Source organism: Mustela lutreola, chromosome 13 (assembly GCF_030435805.1).
Source record: "Mustela lutreola isolate mMusLut2 chromosome 13, mMusLut2.pri, whole genome shotgun sequence".
Classification (NCBI taxonomy): Eukaryota; Metazoa; Chordata; class Mammalia; order Carnivora; family Mustelidae; genus Mustela; species Mustela lutreola.
Genome location: NC_081302.1, coordinates 66596827 through 66622257, shown reverse-complemented (window position 1 = coordinate 66622257; position 25431 = coordinate 66596827). Strand labels below are relative to the sequence as shown.

Below are 25431 nucleotides of genomic sequence, written 5' to 3'. Positions count from 1 at the left end.
TTCTGTCCCTGGGAACAGAAATCACCCTAGGTTGAGAATGACTAACCAAGCACAAGAAGCAAACGTGAGGGTCAATTACATAAGTTGATCTTTTTGCATAGAGCAGTATGTGATGAAGAGTTGCTTATCAGATGGTTTTAAAGGTTATTTTTTTTAAGATTATTTATTTATTATTTTTTAAGATTATTTATTTATTTGAGAGAAAGAGACAGATAGAGATAGCAACAGAGATCAAGAGCAAGTGGTGAGGGGAGGGAGAAGCAGCCTCCCCCAGGAGCAGGGAGCCCGATGCAGGGCTCCATCCCAGGACCCTGGGATCATGACCTGAGTCAAAGGTAGACACCTAACCAACTGAGCTACCAAGGGACCCTCATATTTTTTTTTTAAAGATTTTATTTATTTATTTGACAGACAGAGATCACAAGTAGGCAGAGAGGCAGGCAGAGAGAGAGGGGGAAGCAGGCTCCCTCCTGAGCAGAGAGCCCGATGTGGGACTCAATCCCAGGACCCTGAGATCATGACCTGAGCTAAAGGCAGAGGCTTAACCCACTGAGCCACTCAGGCGCCCAGGACCCTCATATGTTTTTAAATGATATTCCAAATAATCAGGTAAAGACAAGGGACTCCAAAAGAAAAAAACTCACAGATGACTCTCCAGCAATAATTATCTCAACAATTTGCTCTTCCCAAGTACAGAAATATGCACCTGTTAATTGTTTTCTAAGTCAGCGTGACACATTTGACCCTAAATATGATTGTGTTTTCTCAAGTCAGAAGGCACCCATCACCCTGGGGTTTTCTGGCAGTGACAATTACCACGCTTTCTTTTTGTTAAAACTGGGAAAGTTAAAAAGGTAGCCATGGTCAAAAATAGGACTCAGAGCGAACCATCAGGCGACAGGACCTGAGCAGGGCTAAGCAGGAAATGAGAGTGTGGTGAACAAAGCTTAAAGAACAAGGTCAGGGCAGGGGAGAAAGGGACAGAGGGCACCAGTTGTAGCCATGTGGAAACTGAGAACAGGATCAAAGGTATTTCTGCAATTAGTGGCTCAGCGGGGCACGTGTCAAGTTGAGCTTCAGCCACAAGTAATTGAATCAGCTGGTTGTGGGGGTCGGGGGGTGTCAAGTTCAGTGTTGAGATGCCCTCCGGCTTGTCTATTTGATGGTCATGTAAGGATCCCTTGCTCAGAACTCAGCTCTGAGTTTCCATCTTCACTGTGAAAACTTTCTGCCTGCTCTCCCACAGGCAGAGATGAAGCTTCCCTCTATCCATCTATTTCATCCAGAGCATAACTCTGTTCAAGAAATTACTCGTTGTTTTGTCCCTATCAGACTGTCTGTTTTCCCCAGTTAACTGGTGAGCTTCTTAGGACAGGGTTTTATTATTGTTTTATCTTTATGACTTAAGTGTCTAGAACATTGATGCAATATTCATTCAACAAACATTCCCCAAGTCTGAACCAGATGCTATCTGTGGCAACCCTTATGTTCTGTCCTACCATCCTGTAATAAGGGGGGAATATGCTGCCCCAACCAAACCCCCCAAAAGGAAGTATTACTTCCCATTGTTTGAAGAATGATAAGTCACCCTCTTATCCTAAGTGTATGTAGGCTTCTGTGATGGGCTGTAGTTGCCATTCCCAAGAAGAGCTGCCCCGTGGTGGGGTGGTCAGGGTCTCATGAAGTCAGTATGCCCTAGGCACTCCCGTAATTTGAAGTCGCTTGTGGAAGGCAAGCCCAGAGCTCAGAATCCTTGCCCCAGCTTCAACATTGTGCACGTAATCAATGTACGACTGGGCCGATGATGAGTGCCAATAGCAAAGTGGAATATTGTATTTTCTATACCTCCTTCAGACCGCCTGGTTTTTGTTGCTAGTTTTTAAGAACTTAGATAAATCAGAGCTACCACTTGCCATAAAATTGTTGCGATTTTTCTAATATGATGAAAATCTATTAAGTCATTACAATGATATTAGAAAAGGAACTGATTGCCTTCTTTTGGAGGCATCAAATGGATTCTGATATTCCAATAGTTCTCTTCCTTTATTCACATCACCAGCACAGGGGGCAGGCAACATATTCCAAGAAAGAGAGCATATTTAGAATCTGCTTTCATTTGGAGGCATCAATTCCTTCTTTTAATAGCCTGGTTTTCCCCTATCTAATATTATCTGGAACACTTGTGAAATATGTTGATATTTATAGTTCTAACATGCCACTACCTTCAGTCACATTGACTCCCAGATGACATCATAGTAATACTCTCTCAAAATGAGGAATGTTTTATAAACTTTTAATGTTTCAATTACATACAATATATATGTTTTTATGTTTTATATATATATATATATATATATATGTATATATACATATATATATAGTTCTTTCAATAGCTCTCCTATAATCAGGGGTCAGCACAGGGGAACCAGCATCTAAGATAATATTTTTATTTACTTTTATTTTATTTATTTATTTGACAGAGAGAGAGATCACAAGTAGTCAGAAATGCAGACAGAGAAAGAGGGGGAACGAGGCTCCCTGCTGAGCAGAGAGCCCGATGTGGGGGCTCGATCCCAGGACCCTAAGATCAGGACCTGAGCTGAAGGCAGAGGCTTAACCCACTGAGCCACCCAGGCAGCCCTAAGATAATATTTTTAAACACCAACAGCAGCCTATCTGGAAACACAATAATACCGTGAGTACTGTGGGCCACAGGCCCCCGGGAACAGAGACAGTCAGCAGCTAAGTCAGAAATTCCATCGTGGCCTAAGGCAAAAAAACAAACAAAAAAAGATAATCTGCTATATCATATACCTATATCAGCATACCTATAAAAGCAATATGTTTCTAGATAAAACACAGAACCCAAAGTTATATGTATATTTTTTTCTGAGTTAAGACTCATCTAGCTTAACTGCATATTTTTACAAAAGCCATCCACCCACACTGGAAAGCTGTAGTCAAATACATAGCCAGACAGATATCAACATGCAGGAATCTCGAGGCATTAAGAAGAATAAGCATGAGTGTGTCATAAAATATTAGTTTGGCAAAAAGAAAAAAAAAAAAAGAAAACTTTGTACCCAGTCTAGTTTTAAAGAGTTAAGGATAAAACGTATTGGTTGGGCTACATTATGAAAAGAAGGTAACTTGTTGAATTGAAGTCCCAAGGTAGACATTTGAAATACTGTAATTATATTATTTCAAAATCTAAATAATAGTGCAAAGAGCTAGAAGAAAAATGCCCACTGGAATTTGAGACATTACAGCCACTCTCCATAAGCAGAGCCCATTGTAAGTATCTTTAAACACAAGTTTTACACCAGGAATAGATCAAAGAAACTTACCAGCCTTGTGTATATAATTATAGCCTCCCTTCCTTTGATGGTAGATGTAGTAATATGGAAGATGTGGCTATGTATACTGGATGTTAATGCACGTTCTTTTGGAAAAAAGTTGGGGCATAATTTCTTCCTTAGATCGTGTTGAGTTTCAGTTCTTTGAGCCCATTAAAGTCTTCCCACATGCTCGAGGCACGACAGTTCCTCTTCTGTTCCCCATGAAATCTGTTTTCCACTCTTCCAGTCGGAAACGGGACAGCTGTCTTGAATTTTTCTCTCTTCCTTACGCCTTATGCTTCTGTTTGTTCTCAGCATCGTCCCCTGCTTACAATAAACATTTAGTGATAATTTCTTCAAATATGACCTGCCATGATCATATTTTTACTTCCAAACACACTATTCCCTCCTCTTTCTCCTGATCTCTGAGGGGACACCAGTCATTCCATTGCAAAGATGTCCTAGGCACTAACATTCTTTGTCACCATGCAGAGAGCTGGGTGCCAGATTCATCTTCCTAAAATACTACTTTAATCATCCATCACTTTCCAAATCTCCAATAGCTACTTCTCATTTAGTTTTCAAATCTCAATACTTGGTGGTTACTGTTTTAGTGAACCTCTAACCTGAGCTGTAGTGAAGCACAGCCTATTCATCAATATTTTTCTTTATACCAACAAATAGCCAATTTTCCCCATGACTATCACGATTCAGGTGCAGGTCGAACCAAACCTCTGTCTTTTTTCTCATGCACTCCCTTGGCCTGTGGCATTCCTCTCTTTCTTCAGTTATCCAAACTCATCTTTTGACTTCCAACTCAAGCCCACATCCTTCATTAAAACCTCCTGTTTCTCACTACCGCTTCCTGAAGTATCTTTTTTTTTTCCCCTTCAACATAGTCATTAATCCACCTTGCAATATTCACTATCCAATTTTATACTATTCTTACTTGTCTTCTAATGTCCCATAGTCCCCTCTAATTATTCCAGTCTGGTCTGTTCAATTTGATGTCATATCTTTAAAGGTTAGAACAAGGTTTTAATCACCATCGCTAAGCTCAAAATCATGAATAATAGGCATATAAGAAATATTTACTGATCTTATTAATGCTGCATACTTATTATGATGCACTAAGTCAGAAAATTCAAAGAAACCAATTGAAAAGGAAGGAAAAAACTACTTTTTCTTTTCAAGAAATCAATGCCAATGATGAAAGTCATGTGTAAGTTATGGAAAACAATAGGTGCATTAAGTTCAAAGCAATATGAATTTGAAAACTCTAAGGAAATCCAGAAATTGCTTCAGTAGAGTCCACTATTCTTGTTCTTCTAGTTGCCTATTATTCTAGCTTTCTTAAGTTGTAAAACAAGGAGCATGAGAAACCTGAGTATTCTTTGTTTAAAAGATTTTATTTATTTATTTGACAGAGAGAGAGCAATGACAAGTACAGAGAGAGGCAGGCAGAAAGAGAGGAGGAAGCAGGCTCTCTGCTGAGCAGAGAGCCTGATGTGGGGCTCAATCCCAGGACCCTGAGATCATGACCTGAGCCAAAGGCAGGGGCTTAATCCACTGAGCCACCCAGGCACCCCAGAGAAACCTGAATATTCTTATAAGTAGTAGGAAAAAATATGATTACATTTTACAAAAAGAAAACAGTAACACTGGAGTGCCTGGATGACTTCCATTGGTTAAGCAACCAATTCTTGATTTTGATTCAGGTCATGATCTCAGTGTAATTAGATCAAGGCCCGCATTAGGGTCTGAGCTGAGGGTGAAATCTGCTTAAGATTCTCCCTCTCCTTCTCTCCCTATCACCCCCCACCACTCATGCCCACGCTCTCTCTCTCTCTTAAACAACCAAAACAAACAAACAAACAAACAAACAAACCCACTAACGATTAGAAAAATTTGTTTCAAGTTGAGTTAGTTTTTAAAATGTATTAGATTTGGGGGCACCTGGGTGGCTCAGTAGGTTAAGCCTCTGCCTTCGGCTCAGGTCATGATCTCAGGGTCCTGGGATCGAGCCCCGCATCAGGCTCTCTGCTCAGCAGGAAGCCTGCTTCCTCCTCTCTCTCTGCCTGTTTCTCTGCCTACTTGTGAACTCTGTCTGTCAAATAAATAAATAAAATCTTTAAAAATAAAATAAAATAAAATAAAATGTATTAGATTTAGCATTAAGCTAAAATATATTCACTCATTTCAAGTAAGATGAACATATTGTTGTATATAACTGATATTTACATTAATGATAAATGATTTCCTTCCTATATTCATTCAAATCTCAGCTATTAGCCTTGCACGTAGTAAGCACTCAGTTATTTTCTCAAATTACTTCTAATGAACACATTCTTACTTCCAAATGTTCTAATCTTTTTCTCCTTATTTCTGTAGCCACCCTAATCATCTGACCCTAGCAATGCAAAGTATTCTGAATAATAATAATACCACTTGTTAAATAAACATATTCATCTAAATATAAAATATGCATCTAAATTGATTTCCTAGTGTTGTTTTGTTTGCTCGGAACATGGAGTTAATGAGCTGAAGTTGACAGGAATGGACTGAGTCATAGCCTAGGACTCAATAGCATTAGCTCATATATAAAAAGGCAGCATTTGCCTATCATATTGTGTGAAGTCATTTATCAGTGAATCCTAAGTCTTACATTCTGTCTTATATCCATTTTGTACCTTCTTGTGCATTCAGGTGGGTGTCTGTAATAATGTATCTTGACAAAGCTAAATTGAATAAGAGTTCAAAATTTTCCATAACAAATCTAATTACACAATTTTAATTATCTACAAAAGTCAACTACATTTACACATTTAAGTAAGTTTAGTCACTTAATTCAGCCTGAGTATAGATTCTTCAGGGAAAGACTGAAATTTTTGCTCAAAATGTTGGATATAGGCATTATACTTTAAAGCCTATTTTTTAAATTTTTTAAATTTTTTATTAACATATAATGTATTATTAGCCCCAGGGGCACAGGTCTGTGAATTGTCAGGTTTACACACTTCATAGCACTCACCATAGCACATACCTTCCGCAATGTCCATAACCCCACCACCCTTTCCCTAACCCCCTCCCCCACCTGGCAACCCTCAGTTTGTTTTATGAGATTGAGACTCTTATGGTTTATCTCCCTCCCAAGCCCATCTTGTTTCATTTATTCTTTTCCTATCCCCCAAACCCCCAATGTTGTCTCTCAACTTCCTCATATCAGGGAGATTATATAATAATTGTCTTTCTCTGGTTGACTTATTTTACTAAGCATAATACCCTCTAGCTCCTTTCATGTCCTCGCAAATGGCAAGATTTCATTTCTTTTGATGGCTGCATGGTATTCCATTGTGTATATATACCACATCTTCTTTATCCATTCATCTGCTAATGGATATCTAGGTTCTTTCCATAGTTTGGCTGTTGTCAGCATTGCTGCTATAAACATTCGGGTGAACGTGCCCCTTTGGATCACTACATTTGTATCTTTAGGGTAAATACCCAGTAGTGTGATTGCTGGGTTGTAGGGTAGCTCTATTTTCAACTTTTTGAGGAACCTCCATACTGTTTTCCAGAGTGGTTGCACCAGCTTGCATTCCCACCAACAGTGTAGGAGGGTTCCCCTTTCTCCACATCCTTGCCAGCATCTGTCATTTCCTGACTTATTAATTTTAGCCTTTCTGACTGGTGTGAGGTGATATCTCGTTGTGGTTTTGATTTGTATTTCCCTGATGCTGAGTGATGTGGAGCACTTTTTCATGTGTTAAAGCCTATTTTTAAAGGTAACACAAATACATTGATCCTTCCCATAAAGCTATAATGATATATCTGTTCAGTGAAAATTTATTTTTTTAAATAATCAAAGAGCACAGAGAACAGAAAATAAGCAACATTTTTAAGGTCTCACACAGAAGAAGTAAGTGTAAAGCTAGGAAGAGAAAAGAGATGTTCTTGTAGGAACTTTAGAAATCACTAAGTAACCGAATCAACAGTTTACAAATTATTTCCAATATTACTCTATATAGAGGTTAGTAAGCCACATAATTGATATTCTCAGATTTTTTTTAAAGAGAGGGCATGTGTGTACATGCACCAAGAGGTGGAGGAGGGCAAAAGGAGAGGGAGAGAAAAGAATTTCAAGTAGTTTCCAAACTCATGCACACCCCATCAAGGGGCTCGACCTCACACCACCAAGATCATTACCTGAGCCAAAATCAAGAATCTGACGCTTAACTGACTAAGCCAGCCAAGCACCTCAATATTCTCAGATTTTTAAGCTCAATAAATAACATTACTTTGAATATGCTTTGTATTGAAAACCTTTTAATCATATACATACATTTATTGAGTAAAGATATTGGTTATGAAACTTTACCTTCCACATTTCATTTTATGCCCTCAATTACAACTGATTCACTGTCGTAAAGTGCAAAGACTGACAAACATGTTAGAGGTAGCCCAACTGAAATTTTATGATAGCAAGAAAATGTATACATTTCTGGCAATAATATTTACAATCTAGCTCATTGTAAGGCATATTGTATATGCTATTATTATTAGAATAACTGCTATTAAGATGCAAGACAATATCTTAAGAGAAGGGAGAAGAAGAATTACAATTTATAGCATGACCAATATTTATCTTAGGCATCTAGGCCTAAATATGTTGAATTATTGTACGAATTAGTTCAAGAGTGGGACTTTGGTTCACCTTTCAAAATATTTTGATGTAGCTTTTATAAAACAAATCTGAATAAACTACTTAATTTGTAAATTTCTTTTGTTATATATTCAACAAATATGGTAACTAAGTTAAAAAGTCCCATCCACAAACCACCAAGATAGCACAGCAATGATTTTCTGTTTTGCATATTACTTCAGTTCTTGTTATGTATTCCTTTCAAATACTGAATCATATTATACATATTTCATATTAAACGTTTTCCATGTTGCTAGCTCACATAATTATCATTTTTAAAACCCGCATACCAATATAAGGAATCAATATAATGAATACTTGATTTTCTTTAATCTTTCCATTTTCTTTTAGACCCTTGGTTTTTCATTGTGACTCTTTAAGATCAATAATATTATCATAGACATCCTTATTTATATAGAGCTTAATTCAACTTTGGATTAGTTCCTAGTGTACATTCTTGAAATTGCAATGAGGACTTCAAAGAAATAAAAATATCATCTACTCACTGGAAACCAATATACAAACAATAAACTAACTCCTTTCCAACCAATGTGACAACAGCATACACAACCTTCACAACTTAGCCTTCTTCCTCTTTTCTTTTCCTTTTTAAATTTTTCTTGCTGTTCTTTTGTTTCTTTTTCAAAAATTTGAAAGAGAAAAATGGAGCTGGGGATCTTTCCTGTTAATTTCCTTCTACTGTGTCAAACTATGTTTCGGAAGACAGTGTGGCTTCTTCTACTTGAAAATACCACTAAACCACAAAGAACTGAGCCACAGTGTTGCCAGATAGGATTGTCTAGTACAGAAGAACCCAATCCCTGTATCTAAACTTCCTGCGTTCCAATCCCAACCCTGTCAATTACTAGTCATGCAATCCCAAGAAAACTTTAGTACTTAGGTTTTGGTGCCACCTTTTAAAAGAGACACTGAAATTCATTGTTAAATAATGAATTTTGGAACACTGAAAAAATAAATAAAATTTTAAAAAATAAAAATAAAAGAGACACTAAGATACAGCAAACAAAATAGCAAGGGATCTGGGGAATGCGTCAGAAGGAACAGCTGAGCGAAGCAGCAATGTTTAGTCTGGAGAAAAGATAACATGGTGAGGATAGGATTGTTACCCGGGAATACCTGAAAAGCTGCCATGTGGAAGAAGGAGTGGATAGAATCCGTTTCATGCCAGAGAAGAGAACAGATGAAAATCACAAGAAGGCAGTTTTCAGCTTGAGAGAAGGTGGGCTTTCTAAGTTATAGCTGCTCAGTGATCAACCTGACTTCCGCCCCAAGTAGCAGGCTTTCTGTCTTTGGATGATTTCTAGCTGCAGCCAAATGACCCTCTTATCGAGATGGTGAAAGTTAAATGCTAGACAGGGAGGTAGGGGATGAGGAACTGGAATTTGGGGGACTTGCCAAAACATAACAGGACTGGATCTCCAGGGAGTGATCTGGGAACACTGCTTGAGATCCTGGGCATGGCATGGGCAGGAACAAGGCCAGCATCTTTCCAGTCAAAGCTAGAAATTTGCTGAAAATGGGGTCTTGGAGATTGATTCGTAAGTAAAAAGTAAAAGACAAAATTCGTAGAAAATGTTAAACTATCAAATAAAATCATTTTTAAGAAATGGTCTATCTGGGGCACCTGGGTGGTTCAGTGAGTTAAAGCCTCTCCCTTCAGCTCCAGTCATTACCCCAGGGTCCCGGGATCCAACCCCACCTCGGGCTTTCTGCTCTGCAGTGAGCCTGCTTCCTCCTCTCTTTCTCTCTCTCTCTCTCTCTCTCTCTCTCTCTCTCTGCCTGCCTCTCTGCCTACTTGTGATCTCTGTCTGTCAAATAAATAAATAAGAAATCTAAAAAAAAAAAAAAATTGATTCACCTTATATAATAATTCCTGAAAACAAGCCTGTGATCATTTCTTTATGTTATGACTTTGTATTTCTGATTAAAGTTATTCAAGTAAAGGAGCTTTTTCCCCTCTAGGAGTGTATGCACTATTTACCTCAGATTAAAACTAGATAGATTTTTTTTTAAGATTTTATTTATTTATTCATCGGAGAGAGAGAGAGAGACCGCGCACAAGCAAGCAGAGTGGCAGGCAGAGGCAGAGAGAGAAGCAGGCTCCCTGTTGAGCAAGGAGCCCAGTGTGGGACTTGATCCTAAGACCCTGGGATCATGACCTGAGCCGAAGGCATTGGCTCAACCAACTGAGCCACTCAGGTGTCACTTAGATTTTTTCTTTTTAATTTAAAATTATCTCTTCATTTCTCTGTCTTACAGAACTTAATTCATGTGAGACATACACAGGAGAGAGCACTCTGTTTCAGCGGGCCTTTTGTTAAGTCCCCCGTGGTATAAGCTAAGGACACAGCAACCATTTTCATGGAGTAAGAGTAAGAGTAAGAGTCAAAAAAAAATAAGATTGCTGTAAGAAACATACAGAAGTCATGCAATAAAAACATTTTTTAAAAAAATTTAAATCCAATAAGAGAAGAGCTTTTTCCCTTATTTGTTCTTTGTTTAAGTCATTGTTGGTTCAGCTGAGTCGTGGTCTCTTGCTTCTACTGTGTTTAAATTCCACTTCATTCTGAGTTTTGTTTGAAAACTTACAAGTGGAAAATCCACGGATATTAATGCCCCAGGATCATTGGCTTGAAAGATCTCTACAAGAGACAAGCCAAATGTTTGGGAAAACTATTTTAAAGGCTGCCAAGTAAGGACTCTGTGCTGACCTTCAGGCCACGCAGAGCTGCTCCTGCTGGCTCAGCGCAGGCCTCTGCGGCCACAGGGAGCTGGCCTCCCCGCTTTCCTCCTCCATTTATGACTTGCCACAACAGGAAAGATTTTCACAAGGTTCCCGAGTGTGGACATCCAGGAATTCCCCTTACCAAAGGCTGTCAGGAGATAAGGCTATCCTGAACCACTTCCCCACTCTGCAGTACCCAAAAACCCTTTCTCTGAGGTAGAAAAAAGTAGGAAATCTTGCAAATGTTTTTTTAAAAGTGAAAAATGGTCTATTTGGGGGTGTAAAAGGAAAAGCAGCCTACAGTAGACTACGTGGATTCTAGTTCATTTAATTTATTTTATCTACTTTATTTAATTCTGATTTTTAAGAAAGATTTTATTTATTCATTGGAGAGAGAGAAAGAGAAAGAGTGTGCATGGGTACAAGTTGGGGAGAGGCAGAGAGAGAAGCAGACTCTGGGATGAGCCGGGAGTTAGAGGAGAGGCTTCATCCCAGGACCCAAAGATCACGACTTGAGCCCAAGGCAGATGCTTAACCATCTGAGCCACCCAGGCACCCCAATTCTGGTTTTACCAATAACTGTATGAACCTGAAAAGAAATCACTAATCCCTGCTATGTCTGTTTTACTCAAACATAGAATGGTAACATTGTTACTTAACCCACTATGACTGGGTTAAGTAACTGACTCCATGGAACATGAATTTCTTTCTTCTAGGTAAGAAATTCCCATAGTACGAATCTTAGAGGGAATGGGAGCCACTCAAACCCATGCCAAAACGGCCAGACACACATACCCCCCATGCCTTGGCAGCTATAGTGCGGGGCCCACGATTGAAGCTTAGATAAGCCAGTCTTGCCTGGACGTCTGGTTTTACCGTGCCAGAGAAAGAAAAATCACTGGGCATTGGCTGCAGTGACATCTGAGCCCAGGAGCAGGGGAGGCAGTGGTCTTAGTGCTGTTGACTCACATCAAGTGCTGGCCAGAGTGGGAGCGTCACCTGCACACTCCAGCGTCCAGCAGTGGCTCAGTGCTGTCCCCACAGACCATCACCAAGCAGAAGGTTTGGTTTTGGGTTCACGCTCACTTTTCTGAGCCTTACGTTGCTGCCTTTCCAGAAATGATGGGAGCAATCCACTATTTTTTTCATTTCTTTTTGCTTAATTCAGCCCATCCGTTTCTGTTGCTTACTACTAAGAAAACTGAGTAACAAACCTGGTCACCTTGCAAAGCCGTTGTGAAATCTGGCTGAGCTATTTCAAGTGAAATTGCTTGGGGAATAAGAAATTGTGATCTAATTTCATGCAGTGAATATTTATTTATTAAGATCTTTAAGAAGGTAAAGGATAAGTGCAGGCAGGCTGTGGGCTCAGGGTGCTTTCAAAAGAGGGAAGGGCACAAGAACTCAGATGACTACAGCCCAACAGACAGTCAGAGGGATCCTGTAAGAGAGATAGAAGCAAAAACATGTGGCAAAAAGGGGAGGAGGTGGTATAGAGAGTCAAAGGACACATAGCTCATCCTATGCTGGGTAGATGAACAAAATTTCCATGGGGGAGTAAGTATTGGACTTCATCCTTAAAGACTAAATTACTAGGTAGGGCAATGAAGACTAACCTTGCAGTCAGCTGGTTATCTCTCTGCCTTTCCAGCTCCACTCCAGAGTCTTTTTTTTAAAGATTTTATTTATTTATTTGACAGAGACCACAAGTAGATAGAGAGGCAGGCAGAGAGAGAAGGGGGCGGGGGATGCAGGCTCCTGGCTGAGCAGAGAGCCCGATGCGGGACTCGATCCCAGGACCCTGCAATCATGACCAGGGCGGAAGGCAGAGGCTTAACCCACTGAGCCACCCGTGCACTCTGAGGTGTTAAACTTCTTGGTTCTGTTTCCTCGACTATGAAATGAGAAAGTTCCAGCAAGCGGTCTGCAAGGTCAGTATGGCTCTTCATTTCTGACTGAGTCCCATAGGGTGTTACGGAGCATACTGCAGGTGGAAGGAGCACAGTAATCTAAAAAGTAACACGAGGAAGCCAAATGGCAGGTGATCCATAAATTCGGTCCCATGGCACCAACATCAAAACCAAAGGGGAACCAAAAGGGAATTTGTCCGAGAAGGCTGTCCCCCTTGGTTTACAGTTAAGAAGACTGTAGTAGCGAAAGAGAGAGAATTGCTACAAGTCACATCGTTAGTGGATGTCAGAGCGGAGGCGAGGACCCAGTCTTGGTCAATCAGCCCAGGGCTATTTCCCCTTCAGTATTGCTCTGCAATCAGTCAAGTTTGGTGTTTACGGGCAAGCAATGGTTTTGAGGCCATTAAAGACTAAAATTCTATTGAGCACTGTTTAAGACAACCGGCATAAAGCTTTAATCATTCATCTGTGAGTACTCTACAGGTGTCCATCTTCTCTATGGGGGTCTTACAGGTCAAGAGAGTGATATAAGAAAAGTGAAATAAACTTCTGAATGACAATGCTACGTTCAGAATTTAACCAGATGTAAATCTAAGCAGAGTCCCGGACCTGCCTCCAGTTTACACCTGAATATCTCGCCTGTATCTTGAATTCATCACATAACTTCCTTTATTTTAGGAAATAAGTTCTCTGGAGCTTAACCCTAGGTCAGAGGTCATTTAAGTTTTAACAATGAATAATTTCAGCTTTAAGTTGATTTGAGGACACATTGCTTCTTGGCCTTTTGGCTAAGGTCAAGTGAGGTTGATTTGAGGACACATTTTAGTGTGTTTTTCACAGGCTAAGCAACTTTAAGAATTTATTTTAAAAGATATTTTGCCCAGAAGATGCACCGTGTTTATAAGGATAACCAAAGGAGCACTGAATAATTAGCTCAGATTTTAAAATATTACAAGTTTTCTAATTTATTTAATTCCTTATGATATTAAGACTATTGACCATAAAATAATATTTCCTTGCCACTGAAGTATAGAAACCTTTTAACACTGAGGTATTTATCCTAAAGAGTAATTATCATCATCAATAATGCTTGCTTGGAGATAAGAATTTAATATTTCACTATTTTGTCAATAACTATGAATGCAAAACACATTTAACCAAATAACAGTATGTGTTACCTTCTATGTGATTACCTTCTATTTGATAACAAATAACGAAAGTATTTACCCCATCTCCAAAAATAATAATAATTCATAAGAATCATTCCATCACTTCAAGGCAGACTAAATTAAAGAGTTTTAAAAAAAAAGATTATAGTTTGTTGATTTCCTTAGGCTACTTAAAAATAACTGTGGACCTGTATTCTTCTTACCATGAAACAAAATATTGAACTCTGCCCTTCAGGCATACTACCATACTTCAAATGCTGATCTTATCATCTGCTTGCAAGTCAAACAGAGTTGGACTTTAAAAGGAAGAAAGGAAAAGCCTGGAGCCACTGGGAGGCATCAAGGGTCAGGCGGTTGGTCTGGTTCTGGTCAGAGAGGACCCAGGGTCACAATGCCTAAATAAAAATCACTCAGCTCCCACTGGACAGTTTTCAAAGTACATAATAACCAGAATTTGAAATATAATATATAAAGAACCATATTCTGAAACCGATGTTCTATTTCATTTGGCATCTTTCCATTTGTTTTATTTGTGAACAGGAAAGAGTAAAATTTCCCCTTGTCACTGAATTTGAATTCTGTTTGCAACAATGAACCACTATAAGAAGCTATAAAATAATAATGCAAAGTGATTGGAAATCAGTGGACTTGGATGGGGGTTTTCCCAAATGTTTAAAATTTCAGCCGCATCCCATTTAGGTTCCTGGATGCTCATCATTTTGTACTAAACTGTGAAATGTATTCATCAATCATAAGTGGGAGTTAAAAGCTCCCCCAAAGTGCAAAGCATTAAGAATTATTTCAATTAATAGTCAATTAACTAAACGTCATTTGTTTGCTGGTATGAATGGCTCCTTTAAATTAATCTCTCTCTCTCTGGCTTGTTTTTGAAAGATTTCAGAATTTCCCATCTCTAACTCCCAGGGACAGACATGGCCCAGGGGTCTTCCTGGAGCAGAATCTGACGCTTCCCAGCAATATCCTGGATACACGCTGGGTTGTGACCTGGGAGGTAGCGGTGAGTGTACCAGGCAGAGATCAAAATTCTGGACTGGAGACGCTCAGGGGAATGACCTGAAAGGGTTAAAAAGGTAAGTACTTCTTTCTGAAATGTGCTTTGAAGATCTTCAATTTTGACTGAATCTTGAAATGTCACAGCAGTTTCTTACACTTTTCCTTCCCAAATCTAAACTATTTTTAAACAGGAAAAGGACATGATGACCATGATTCCAATTCTATATTCCAACTAAAAATCTGATTTGTGTTACTGAAGAGAAAAGAACATTCTCAAAATAAAACATCTTGAGCGGGATAGGTAAACAAGACTGCTCAAGAAACAAATCTGAAAATGGCTGAGTTTTAACTGTGAGGGCTATCCCCCCCCCACCCCCGCCCGTTTCAAGGAGTCGGGTGCTGTTAGAAACCTTGCAGAAGGAGAATCCGAACACTTCTGAAACCGGACAGACACAAGGGGGCAGGAAGAGCTCAAACTCTGACTTAAAAACCCGCTCCCAGAAATGGGAGCTAACCTATTTTCGTTCGCCCTCCGGATATTTATCAATTCTCTTGGCATGCATAGAAATGGGATGCTGACAAGTAGGTTTAGTTTGTACTCGGACTCATTACTGCGAAGAGAACAGAAACGTTTCTAACGACAGCTCCCCGAACCGCGGCTGCTTTGGGAGAGCCTGGGGCTACATTCCCTAGAACTTATTTTTTGGTGCTAGTCTCGCGATTCCGATCGGACTGACTGCATTTCTCACGCATTCCAAATATTCCTCCCCTTTGGGCCCCCCTTTTCCCCCTTTTACTCTGAACTTTGGTTGCAAAGGAGGGGCTTGTTTAAAACTCACCAATCCAAGGACTGTGCACCCCTCCTCCCCGTAATTTACAAGGAGACTCCGGCGGCCCGGGGTGTGTGTGTGTGTGTGTGTGTGTGCAACCTGCTTTAGCATTGGCTTGTCATTCTAGCTGTCCTTCTTTTGCAAATAAGCCCCATCCTTTCTTCCCAAACTGCTCTGGGTTTCGATTCAAACACAAGCGACATTGCGAATAACTTTCTTCTCGGGTTTGCAAATCCCGGTGAGCAATAACCACACTCCCCCGCGCGAGACTGCAACGAATTGGAGGGGATGGGAGCAAAAATGGGTAATCTTGGATCCCAGGCAGCTGAAGAACGGATTCAAGCCCAGCCGCGTGTCCCGACTCCTCTGCTGGAACCGCAGCCCTGGCATCCCAGAGCGAAACGTGAGCACAGGTGGGCACCTCGAGATAGCCAGTACCCCTCCCTTCCAGGACAACTTGTAGAGCCTTGAATATCCTCCTCTCCGCCAGGTTTCCCCGCCTCCGCCCCTAGGAACTGATTGGCAGATACCACTACCCAACCCTCAACTCGGAGCCTCCTCCCGGGACCAATGATTGGCCTCCTGGGAAGACTGGAGTAAGGGGGTGCTAGGTCCCTCAAAGCTTTAGGTCCCGGGACCTGGAAAGCAGGAGTGGAGGGACTCATTCTCGCAGCCAGTGTGCGGCCGGTGGCGGAGCGGATCGCCGGGGGGCTTCAGCCTCGGCTGCAGCGCCAGCCCTGCCAGCCCCGCGCAACTTTCCATCCTGGCCCAGCCGCGGCTACAGAGTACAGAGTTTCTGGCACTTTCCGGAGGACGTTTCTTGCTCCCTGCCAGGGGACTGACTGCGCTCTCTCAGGCTGACCTGTCCGAGCTCTAACACCCGGACCATGCACGCGGCCAGGACTCCCGGGATCGCCTCCGGCGCCGGCGGGGTGGCCAACCCCACCAGTTTTCAGCAGATACTTACGCTGCCGCCCCTCCTCGTGTTGCTGCTGCTGCTTCTCCTGTCACCGGTAAGCTGCGTCCCGGCACAGCCCGCTGCCCCTGAGCGAGCGTTGCTGTCCCCGGATCTCGCGGGGGCTGCAGGGGTCCCCGCCGAGGAGGCCATAGTGCTGGCGAACCGTGGGCTCCGGGTGCCCTTCGGCCGCGAGGTCTGGCTGGATCCGCTGCACGACCTGGTGCTGCAGGTGCAGCCGGGGGACCGCTGCTCGGTGACCGTGCTAGACAACGATGCGCTGGCCCAGAGGCCTGGCCGCCTGAATCCCAAGCGCTTCCCGTGCGACTTCGGCCGGGGAGAGGTACGCTACTCGCACCTGGGCGCGCGCAGCCCATCGCGGGATCGCATTCGGCTGCAGCTGCGCTACGACGCGCCGGGAGGGGCAGCAGTGCTACCCTTGGTGCTGGAGGTGGAGGTGGTCTTCACCCAGCTAGAGGTTGTGACTCGGAACTTGCCCCTCGTCGTGGAAGAGCTGCTGGGGACCAGTAATGCCCTGGACGCGCGGAGCCTGGAGTTTGCCTACCAGCCCGAGACCGAAGAATGTCGCGTGGGCATCCTGTCGGGCCTGAGCTCGCTGCCTCGCTACGGGGAGCTCCTTCACTACCCGCAAGTTCCAGGTGGAGCCAGCGAGGGGGGCGCCCAGGATCCTCTCCTGATGGACTGCAAAGCTTTCCAGGAACTAGGCGTGCGCTACCGCCACACGGCCCCCAGTCGGTCCCCAAACAGGGACTGGGTGCCCATGGTGGTGGAGCTGCGGTCTCGTGGTTCCCCTGTGAGCAGGCCTGCTCTGAAACGTGAGCACTTCCAGGTACTGGTGAGAATCCGAGGAGGGGCCGAGAACACCGCCCCCAAGCCCAGTTTTGTGGCCATGATGATGATGGAGGTGGATCAGTTTGTACTCACTGCCCTGACCCCAGACATGCTGGCCGCTGAGGATGCTGAGTCTCCCCCTGACCTGTTGATCTTCAACCTCACCTCTCCCTTCCAGCCTGGCCAGGGCTACCTAGTTAGTACTGATGATCGCAGCCTGCCCCTCTCATCTTTCACTCAGAAGGACCTGCGGTTCTTGAAGATTGCCTACCAGCCCCCCTCTGAGGACTCTGACCAGGAGCGGCTATTTGAACTGGAGCTGGAGGTAGTGGACCCGGAAGGAGCTGCCTCAGACCCTTTTGCTTTTATGGTAGTGGTGAAGCCCATGAACACACTGGCTCCCGTGGTCACCCGAAACACCGGTCTCATTCTCTATGAGGGCCAGTCCCGACCCCTTACAGGCCCTGCGGGCAGTGGGCCACAAAACTTGGTCATTAGCGATGAGGATGACCTGGAGGCAGTGCAGCTGGAGGTGGTGGCTGGGCTCCGGCATGGTCACCTTGTCCTTCTGGGTGCCACCCATGGCAGCTCCGCCCCTAAGACCTTTACGGTGGCTGAGCTAGCGGCTGGCCAGGTGGTCTACCATCACGATGACAAAGATGGCTCACTGAGTGACAACCTTGTCCTTCGAATGGTGGATGGAGGACAAAGGCACCAGGTGCAGTTCCTGTTCCCCATCACCTTAGTGCCTGTGGATGACCAGCCACCAGTCCTCAATGCTAACACAGGGCTGACACTGGCAGAAGGTGAGACAGTGCCCATCCTGCCCCTTGCTCTAAGTGCAACTGACATTGACTCAGATGACTCTCAGCTGCTTTTTGTGCTGGAGTTGCCCTCCTCGACTGCAGGGCATCTGCTTCTCCGCCAAACACATCCTCCCCGTGAGGAGGAGGAGCTGAGCAGGGGCCCTTGGAGGAGACAGGGAGCATTCTATGAGCAAACAGTGACAGAGTGGCGGCAGCAGGACATAAGCGAGGGGCGGCTGTTCTACAGGCATTCGGGGCCCCACAGTCCCGGGCCAGTGATGGACCAGTTCACATTTCGGGTCCAGGATAACCATGATCCTCCTAATCAGTCTGGACCACACAGATTTGTGATACGCATTCATCCTGTGGATCGCCTCCCTCCAGAGCTGGGTAGCGGCTGTCCCCTTCGGATGGTGGTGCAGGAATCCCAGCTCACCCCTCTGAGGAAGAAGTGGCTGCGCTACACTGACCTGGACACAGATGACCGAGACCTGCGTTACACAGTGACCCAGCCTCCCATGGACACAGACGAAAACCACTCGCCCTCCCCACTGGGCACCTTGGTCCTGACCGACAACCCCTCAGTTGTGGTGAACCATTTTACCCAAGCCCAGATCAACCACCATAAAATTGCTTACAGACCTCCAGAGCAAGAACTGGGAGTGGCTGCCCGAGTGGCCCAGTTCCAGTTCCAGGTGGAAGATCAAGCTGGGAATGTGGCTCCAGGCACCTTCACGCTTTACTTGCAGCCAGTAGACAACCAGCCACCTGAGATCCTCAACACGGGTTTCACTATTCAGGAGAAGGGCCACCACGTCTTGAGTGAGACTGAGTTGCGTGTGAATGATGTAGACACTGATGTCGCCCACATCTCTTTCACTCTCACGCAGGCGCCCAAACATGGCCACATGAGAGTGTCTGGACAGATACTGCATGTCGGGGAGGTCTTCCACTTAGAAGACATAAAACAGGGTCGGATTTCCTATGCCCATAATGGCGATGAGTCTCTCACTGATAGCTGCTCCTTGGAGGTCAGTGACAGACACCACGTGGTGCCCATCACTCTCAGGGTGAACATCCGGCCGGCGGATGATGAGGGGCCCATGCTGAGCCTTCCTGCTGGCACTTTGGGGTCTTACCTAGATGTTCTTGAAAATGGAGCTACTGAAATCACTGCTGGTGTTATCAAGGGAACTGACGAGGACACTGATGATGTGATGTTGACTTTTGTCTTGGAAGATCCACCTTTATATGGAGAAATCCTGGTCAACGGAGTTCCAGTAGAGCAGTTTACCCAAAAGGACATCTTGGAAGGCTCTGTCATCTATGCCCACACTAGCGGTGAGATAGGCCTGTTGCCCAGAGGAGACTCTTTTAACCTGAGTCTGTCAGATGTGTCTCAAGAATGGGTAATAGGTAGCAATACTATCCAAGGAGTTACCGTGTGGGTGACCATCCTCCCAGTTGATAACCAGGCTCCAGAAATTTCTGTAGGTGAACAGTTTATAGTCATGGAAGGTGATAAAAGTGTTATAACCTCAACACATATAAGTGCTCAAGATATTGATTCACTAACTGATGACCTCTTGTGCACTATAGTTATCCAGCCTACCTCCGGTTATGTTGAAAATATTTCTCCAGCCCCGGGCTCTGAGAAATCAAGAGCAGGAATTGCCATAAGTGCCTTTACCCTGAAAGACCTCAGGCAGAGTCATATTAACTATGTCCAGAGTGTCCATAAAGGGGTCGAACCTGTGGAAGACCGATTTATATTTCGTTGTTCTGATGGCATTAACTTTTCAGAGAGACATTTTTTCCCCATTGTCATCATTCCCACAAATGATGAACAGCCAGAAATATTTATGAGAGAATTTATGGTGATGGAGGGCATGAGTCTGGTGATTGATACGCCCATCCTCAATGCCGCTGATGCTGACATGCCCCCAGATGATCTAACTTTCACTATTACCCGATTTCCTACTCGAGGTCACATCATGAACCAGCTGATAAATGGCACAGTTTTGGTTGAAAGCTTCACCTTGGATCAGATCATAGAGAGTTCAAGCATTATTTATGAGCATGATGACTCCGAGACCCAGGAAGACAGTTTTGTGATTAGACTAACAGATGGTAAGCACTCAGTGGAAAGGATGGTCCTCATTATAGTTATCCCAGTTGATGATGAGACCCCCAGAATGATGATCAATAACGGACTAGAAATAGAAATTGGGGAAACCAAAATTATCAACAACAAAATATTAATGGCAACAGATTTGGACTCTGAAGACAAATCTTTGGTTTATATTATTCGTTATGGGCCAGGACATGGCTTATTACAGAGACGAAAACCTACAGGTGCCTTTGAAAATATCACACTAGGCATGAATTTTACCCAGGATGAAGTGGACAGAAACTTAATTCAGTATGTCCATTTTGGACAAGAGGGCATTCGGGACCTAATTAAATTTGATGTGACTGATGGAATAAATGCCCTCATAGATCGCTACTTTTATGTTTCCATTGGGAGCATTGACATTGTCTTCCCGGATGTGATAAGCAAAGGAGTATCCTTGAAAGAAGGTGGCAAAGTCACCCTCACAACAGATCTACTAAGCACCAGTGACTTGAACAGTCCCGATGAAAACTTAGTCTTCACCATCACTAGGGCTCCCATGAGAGGTCACTTAGAGTGCACAGATCAACTTGGAACATCCATCACATCTTTCACTCAGCTCCAACTAGCCGGCAACAAAATCTACTACATCCACACAGCTGATGACGAAGTCAAGATGGACAGCTTTGAGTTTCAGGTCACCGACGGCCGGAACCCTGTCTTCCGGACGTTCCGTATCTCCATTAGTGATGTGGATAACAAAAAGCCGGTGGTCACCATCCATAACCTGGTTGTCAGTGAAGGTGAAAACAAGCTGATCACTCCCTTTGAACTCTCTGTCGAAGACAGAGATACTCCTGACAAGCTCCTGAAGTTCATTGTCACCCAGGTGCCTGTTCACGGTCAACTTCTGTTCAACAACACCAGACCCACCATGGTTTTTACCAAGCAAGACCTGAATGAAAACTTAATCAGCTACAGACATGATGGCACTGAGTCGAATGAAGACAGCTTCTCCTTCACGGTGACTGATGGTTCCCATACAGAGTTCTATGTTTTCCCTGATACAACATTTGAAACAAGGAGACCCCAAGTGATGAAAATCCAGGTCTTAGCTGTTGACGATAGTGTCCCCCAAATTACCGTGAACAAGGGGGCCTCCACACTTCGCACTCTGCCTACTGGTCACTTGGGGTTCATGATCACAAGCAAAATATTGAAAGCAGAGGACAGAGACAGCCTACATTTTTCTCTCAGGTTTATTGTGACAGAGGCCCCTCGACATGGCTATCTCCTCAACCTGGACAGAGGCAACCACAGCGTGACTCAGTTTACACAAGGTATGATACTCTTTTATTTCCTTATACCCAGTGGAAAATTCAGGTCTTATTTTCTGAGGGTACGGCTATTCCTGAAAATACTGTAAATAGGGGATCAAATTTGAGTCCAAGGGAAGAAAAGGACAGGGAAATAGAGAGATTGGGCGGGAAGGATGTGGGGACTTACTTTTCTGGGAGAATAGCTCTCTTCTTGCCGTATTCCCATTGCAACACCCTGCATTAGAAGCAGGAATATCAGTATCTTTCGATAGCAACAGGGTATGCGGCCAAGGCTGGAGCCAGTCTTGGGGAGGGGAATTAAAACTGAAGCAAGCCCTTCAGGTCTGCTTTCTCTCCCACCCCCATCATCTGAGTGGCCTGTCGGGTGCACTGCAGGTCACTCATGAAGCATTTGGGCACCTGAGTGAAGGTTGTGCTTTCTGAATTCTTTGTATTCTTCTTACTGTTATTTTCACCTTCCATTCAAATAGAGCCTTCAAGTCTATATTACTTTAATTGTGAGAGCATTGTTCTAATCCTGTTGCAGTTCTTAGAAACTTCATAACTGAAAAAAAAATGTATACGTACTTCTTAGATTTAGAATTCTTCTCTAGTATTTTATGACTTTAGATTTAGAATTCTTCTCTAATATTTTATGACTTAGGCAAGACATGAGAGGTGTAGAGTTATAACAATTATATGTACAAGGTATGGATCCATCGCACACACACGCACACACACGCGTGCGCGCACACACGTAGAGCATCCTTAATGATGTCCGAGACAATATGTCTATCACCAGAATGTACATTCATGTTATTAAGAACCTGAAGATAACATTAACAAGTTGAACAGCAGGACGGAAGGAGGAAATTATTTTCTTGTTTCAGATCTCCTCTCGTTTCCTCTTTCAAACACAGTAACAGACACCTGTGGCCTCCAACACCTGTGTTCTTGAAGCTAAAGCTTTTTTCTAACCTAAATTTTCTTTGTGTGTGGACACAGTCTGAGACAGGAAGGGCAGGTGACCTCTGCAGAGTCACTCACTGACAGAAGGGGGAAGCCCATTCAGTGCGCCGGCTTGAGAGGCAAGGCTCTGTTCTCTAGAACGTGCGACCTTCACTACAGAGGGCTACGGGTGGCTTTTATGAAAATCTCACCATGTCAGGATGGAAACTAGATCTCTCCTGTGTCTGCTCTGTGAGTGGAGATGGAGTTTACCCTCGGGGCATCCCAGTGGGGGTGTTCTTTTCCCGCAACAGTGTTGGGCTCTAACAACGGCTTTAATAAACGGGTGTCGCGAAGTTTAGTGTTAAAGTGAACTGCTTCTCTGTTTTAGATGCTGGCAAATAGCCCTGAACTCCAACCTCCTGATTGTTGGCCGAAAGCCTGAATATATTGTAGGGCCTGCAGGGACAGGAAAACCTCAGAGTGCCAAGTGTCAGGCCAGACCAGCGGGAAACTTTTGTGTGAAGGCTTTCTGAGGACAGAGATGCCATGCAATCTTAGACTGGTTTGTTTGCATGGAAAGTGAAGAGGATGAAAGGAATATATTACAGGATAGAAAATGTGATTTCAAATCGCTCCTCTGACCTGAAACAAGTAATCTGACTTTAAGGATTAAAAAAAAAATTTTTTTTTTTGTCGATGAATTTGTTGATGAATTTTGTCATCGAATTTGTCAATGAAAACAGGCAGACGATTTAACTTAAAGTCTATGGAGTAGGCCTGACAGCTGATAATGTTGGAATATTATATCTTAAATATCAAACCCTAAATCATACCATTTCAGAGGGAGGCTGTTGCATGTGCACACGTGTTCTCTCTCTCTCTCTCACACCAATATGGACTCACCTTTATTATTATTAGTCTTTATGGTCATTTGTAAATATAGAGTAGCAGTTTATTATAAAAAGTGAAGATACATTTTTCAGGTTATAAGAGAAATGAGCACATTCCGATAAGAACCCAAACGCTGCCTAGGAAAACTGTTGGTAATTCATCACAGAGTGCTCATCTGAGCAAGTGGAGGCCACAGTTTGGTTCAGGGTGGTTGTTTCTGGAGACAAGATGGCTGAGGGAAAATGGGGAAGCTCCACTGTCAAACCACTGTGCTGTAGTCTTGAGGAGAAATGAACGCAGGAGCTTGAGTAAGGATAACAATAGCTTTGATCTGTTTTTGTTTTTCTGTTATCCTGAAGGGATGAGCTGAGCTGTATTTTGATGGATTTTCAGTGTGCTGAGTTAAGTCAAGTTAGCCATATATGGGCACAGAAGTTTGTTCCCAAACCAATTCACTAAATGGTCCCTAGGAAAAGAAAATTCATTAATTTCTAAACCTCATCCAATTTTATTATTAGAAGACTTAACAAGGTAGAATTAGACAAATTAGAGAAATTATTTCAATGATGTGTCTTTGGCAGGGTGCCCCTGCTGTCTTCATCCCGGGCTTAAATCACTTGTCTCAAGAACCCAGACTGTTTTCTCTACAATAAGTACACAATAATGTCTTCTGAGAGATACATTACAGATCACTTTCAGAAATTTTCCCCAAAGAGTTTGAACCAGGGTGTGGTTGCCAGGCATGTCAGTGAACTTAGAATTAAAACAAAAACCCAAAGTCATGGAATGCTTGTATACATGAACTGAAATAAATCGGATGTGTGATCAGTGATTAGAAGAAAATCCAGGTAATTGTTAGATGTTTACCGAAAGGAGATGATCTTTTTTTGCTACTAGGTTTTGATCTTCCTAATACTACTGTGCTTTAAGAAGTGAGTGTTTATATATAATTTGTGATGTTTTTGATAGCTTTAGAGTTTCCTATAGAATAACAGTGGTATGATCAAAGTCTTTACTTATTTGAGATTTTTTTAGAAGTCGCTTTTTTGAACCTTGAATTACTAACTGAGTTATAAAGAAAATGAAAAGGGTTTTGGTTTGTTCCAACTTATCAATATTACATGCCCTAACATGGGCAGAAAATTTGACACCTGCATGTCCTAATTGCATTCATGTTCACTTTAAAAAAAAAAAAGAAAAAGAAAAAAGTTTTTAAGAAATCACTTTTGAAGAGGTGATTTGTTTAAACAAAACTGTCTTCTAAATACTATAGCTTTTGCAAGAAAACAACGATGTAGAGTTTGGGTACACTAACGAATTTTTCTTTTTTTGTGGTGGAGCTTTTAGATTTTCTTACACAGTTAAAGAGGGAATGGGGAAGTTTGGAAAAAGGTCTTCCCCACATGACCAGAAGACTGTCCTTAGGCTAAAGATGTGCCCTTAAAGCACAGTTTTCCTGATGAATTAAAAGGTTGTAAGGGGTCAGAGTTGTAGGAGTAGACAGGTAAAGAGCCTGCAAGGGCTTTGCTCCTTACCTCTGTCAAAACATCACACACATGGAGGTAGTGGTTGGAGCATGGTCCACCAGACCTCTGGACTCTTTCATTTTAAGAAACGTTTGAGCTGTTACTGAATATTAGACCCTGAGCAAAGGACTGGATGAAAAAAAAGGATGAAAAAAGAATCCCAGAAGTTTTCTGCCTTCTAGGAGAGGTAGCCATGCAGAAAGATACAAATGACACTAGGCAGAAATTTGGGGAAATTAGAGCAAAGTTAGGAATAAAATGCTAAGGGGGGAGAATATGTCTTGAACTTGCTTCATCTGTTAGTAGCCC

General features: G+C 42.9%; 1 protein-coding gene and 1 long non-coding RNA gene across 3 annotated transcripts in view; one reads left to right on the top strand and one right to left on the bottom strand.

Annotated features, from left to right (window-relative positions):
- Positions 1-2414: 2414 nt before the first annotated feature.
- Positions 2415-15916, bottom strand: LOC131813924 (uncharacterized). Of its 2 annotated transcripts, none has more exons than XR_009347042.1 (3): positions 15719-15916; positions 3348-3662; positions 2415-2766 (listed from the first exon to the last, which is right to left on the bottom strand). It is a non-coding gene; the product is annotated as an uncharacterized LOC131813924 (long non-coding RNA). The 2 variants fall into 2 exon arrangements; XR_009347043.1 differs by lacking the exon at positions 15719-15916 and adding an exon at positions 9178-9355.
- Positions 15917-16346: 430 nt separating this feature from the next.
- FREM2 (FRAS1 related extracellular matrix 2) overlaps positions 16347-25431 on the top strand; it is a 160022-nt gene continuing 150937 nt past the window's right edge. Inside the window, exon 1 of the mRNA XM_059144036.1 lies at positions 16347-21775. Within this exon, the coding sequence (XP_059000019.1) occupies positions 16597-21775 (5179 nt within the window). The 5' untranslated portion in view covers positions 16347-16596. The remainder of the gene's footprint in view (positions 21776-25431) is intronic.